At 43.8% G+C, this 3,748-nt stretch overlaps 1 protein-coding gene across 1 annotated transcript; it reads left to right on the top strand.

Annotated features, from left to right (window-relative positions):
• Positions 1-1,373: 1,373 nt before the first annotated feature.
• Positions 1,374-2,829, top strand: gpr27 (G protein-coupled receptor 27). Its single transcript, XM_029432105.1, has one exon. The coding sequence runs from the start codon at positions 1,711-1,713 to the stop codon at positions 2,827-2,829; it is 1,119 nt and encodes a 372-aa protein (XP_029287965.1). The 5' UTR covers positions 1,374-1,710.
• The last annotated feature ends 919 nt before the right edge of the window (positions 2,830-3,748 follow it).

The following is a 3,748-nucleotide window of genomic DNA, read 5'->3' as shown; positions in this document are numbered from 1 at the left end:
CTCCTGTAATTTCTCTAAGGCATCTAATATAGCATTCTTTGTCAGACCCACTTTTCTTCTGCAGTTTTATCTTCTGAGATATGACTACTGTGATTTGCAACTATTTACCTTATTTAAACCCACACTGCTCACTCTCTCGTATTAGCTGGAGCTGTGTGATACCTTTCATTCTAAATGTAGCGATGTGTGTTGACTTTGGGAGAGCATATGTGGTGTATCAGTCAGTAAAACATTTATTGTTGCCTTTTAGGTTAAAAAAACCACATACACTTTACTTTACTTTACTTTACTTGACTGTCAAATTGTTCAGTGTGGCCAGGTTTCTGAGACAATGGGCCCATTGGCACAGACATGTAAAAGGCCCCATTGCCTGTCCTACATGGGAGCAAGAATGCAGACTTTATAGCTTCTTTTTGTGGTCATTTTGTGTCTCTTTGTGGGGCCCATGACACATTAGGCCCTTTCAGTGATCCATTAGTGAGTGTAGGCTAACTTATGTGTGCATTCAAAACAATAAGGCTCGAGACTAGTTAGTAGTATATAGTCTGGATAGTATTGATGATGAATCAATGTTTTGTTTTGATTGGCTTATTTTATATAAGAGTGTAATCTTATTCTTCTACGGTCTTATGAAAAAAGACATATGCATTAATTACAGGTAGACAATGACCTGACCATGAAGCCTTTAGTTAAGGGGTAAAGTATTAAATTGTTATAATTTACTACACATTTTCTTATTTTTTCTTTCAATAACCTAATTTTAGGATATGTTAACACAGTAGTTTAATATTATGGGCTGCTTGTGTGTATGTGTTTCACAATGTTTTTATAGCAATGATTAAGACAAAAAATTGACATTAATGAACAATGAAGTGATTCTTACTCCCTAAATTATAATATAATAATCATAGTATTTTCCTAAATATGTGGGCTATGATCAAACATATTTGAATAATCTGCACATCGGATTTTGTGTAATATTAGAGGAGATCTCTGTCAACATGTGCATGGAGACAGACTTCCTATAGTTTGCAATAGATGTGACTCCATGCAAGAAGCGGACGTGCGTCGTATACAGGCTGGAGACGCTGCTGACTGTGAGATCCTCCGATGGATACAGGCGCTCCCACCTCTGCGAGCCCCTGATCTCCACTAGGCTTTTACAAATATGTTTGCTTTTCTAGGTTATATATAACTCAGATGTTTAGCTGCCGTTGATGAAGCTGCGGATGCGTAATTGCGCCATGCTTCAGCACAACACTATCTGCTTGTTTATTCATCGAGACGAACGGGAGACCTCCGCCATCGAGTGGAAATTGAGATGTGTTTGTTGAGCCGCTTTTCTGCTGAACAGATGCCTTGCGAGATGTTGTATAAAGCTAAACCGGTCTGCCTCTATTCAGCAGGGAGTCGAACAACAAACAGGGACGCTTTTTGTGCCGGACACTTGTGAGATGAAGGACAAGAAGAAGAAAAAGAAATATTAGATGCTTTTTTATTTGTTTTTGGAGGGGATCGCCACAGCACATCGGCATGGATGTTGAACGGATGTTTCTGAGAGGAATTTATTCCTGAGTGTTTTTATTCCTGATTTTTTTCTGTTAAAAGGGCGTCGGATCGTATAGATTTTGTTTTCCTTTTCAGCCTTGGCAGGATACTTCCGCTCGTTGATGAATTGATGTGGGAATACGCGATACCTCGGCTGCATAGATGGCGAACACAAGTGAGTTTGGGGAGAGCAGCAGCCCGTCCTTCCAGAACTATGTGTCCGCGGCCTCTGCGGTCAAGCTGGCCTCCCTGGGTCTGATCATGGGCATCAGCCTGCTGGGCAATGCGTCGCTGTCTCTGCTGCTGCTGAAGGACAGCTCGCTGCACAAGGCTCCCTACTTTTTCCTCCTGGACCTGTGCCTTGCGGACGTGGTGCGCTCTGCCGTCTGCTTCCCCTTCGTGATGGCATCGATCGGCGGCGGTTCCGTCTGGCCGTACAGCGCTCTCAGCTGCAAGCTGGTCGCCTTCATGTCGGTGCTCTTCTGCTTCCACGTCGCCTTCCTGCTCTTCTGCGTCAGCGTCACCCGCTACATGGCGATCGCCCACCACAGGTTTTACTACAAACGGATGAATCTGTGTACGTGCGTGGCGGTTATCTTCATGGTATGGACTCTCTCCGTGGCCATGGCGTTCCCTCCGGTGTTCGACGTTGGCACCTACAAATTCATCCGTGAGGAGGAGCAGTGCATCTTCGAGCACCGCTACGTGAAGGCGAACGACACGCTGGGCTTCATGCTGATGCTGGCCGTCATCGTGGGGACGACCCATGTGGTTTACATAAAGATGCTGTGCTTCGTGTATGATCACCGTAAGATGAAGCCGGCTCAGCTGGTGCCGGCCATCAGCCAGAACTGGACCTTCCACGGCCCCGGAGCCACCGGGCAGGCTGCCGCCAACTGGATCGCCGGCTTCGGCCGCGGACCCACCCCGCCGACGCTGGTGGGCATCAGGCAAGCTTCGCACCTCGGCAACAGGAGGCTGCTGGTGCTGGACGAGTTTAAGATGGAGAAACGGATCGGGAAGATGTACTACATAATCACACTGACCTTCCTCATTATGTGGGCTCCTTATATAAGTGCTTGCTACCTGAGAATATGTGTGCGCGGAGCTCCGGTCCCGCAGCTCTATCTGAGCGCTGCGGTGTGGATGAGCTTTGCTCAGGCGGGAGCGAACCCCATCATCAGCTTCCTGTTCAACAAGGAGCTCCGGGTGCGCCTCAGAGCCTGTTTCCCCTTCTGCCTGGGAACACAGACACCCATGGAGCCATACTGTGTCATCTGAGGCCCCATAATACTGCCAAAGATAACAAGATTAAATGTTTGGCAAATATGTTACCCGATTTTTTAATCTGACAAAAACTTGAATATGATGTAAAGTAAAGCTAAAGTAAAGCTACATGAGGCATATTAAGGGATGTGATGCTTTTCCAAAACAATCCCGTGTCACCTTTTAATTGACCCCTCTGTAGGTGAGAGCGGGGTTGGTTAGGACACTTTTGTATCCACACGAAATTACCTTCCATTACACATAGACTACTTGGGCATTAATGAAAACGATTTAATGCTTAACCGGATGTAGGTGTCTGCTAAAAATGTATACTTTTTTAAATGCCCAATGCAAAGGAAATGAAGGGCCCAGCTTTGTTAAATGTACAAGATCCAGCCTCCCCAGGACGGTTGGGTTACTTTGTTTAGGGCAACAAAAAAAAGGCAACAAAAAAAATATTAGAATTGATTATCATTAAATTAAAATAATTGCAGTCTTGATTTGAACCCATGAGCAGTGTTGCCAACTCCTCAGTAAGGAAATTAGCTATTGGCTGTCCTAAAAGTCGCTAAATGACGTCATCTCCTAATTTGCATAAATGTCAATTTGCATGTAATTGTAATGGACGCTGTAGGAGAGAGGAATAACGTCGTGGGAAAGACAAAAAGTGTGTAAAAAAACCACCCTAAATATGTTTAGAGCTACAAATGAACTTTCTTCTGTTGATTCTTGGTTTTAATTTTGCCATTGAAATAGGCCATCACTTCTCAAAATAAAAAGTCTCTAGATTTGTCGCTAGTAGCTTTTGACATGTTGGCAACACTGCACATTAGCCTATATTTGCAATTATTTATTTATATAATATTATACATATATATATATATATTTGTATAATAAACATTTTCATAAATTACTGAGATATGACATTTGCCAA

This window comes from Cottoperca gobio, chromosome 5, assembly GCF_900634415.1.
Source record: "Cottoperca gobio chromosome 5, fCotGob3.1, whole genome shotgun sequence".
NCBI classification, from domain to species: domain Eukaryota; kingdom Metazoa; phylum Chordata; class Actinopteri; order Perciformes; family Bovichtidae; genus Cottoperca; species Cottoperca gobio.
The sequence above is the reverse complement of the archived record's forward strand: the minus strand, read 5'-3'. Positions and strand labels throughout refer to the sequence as shown.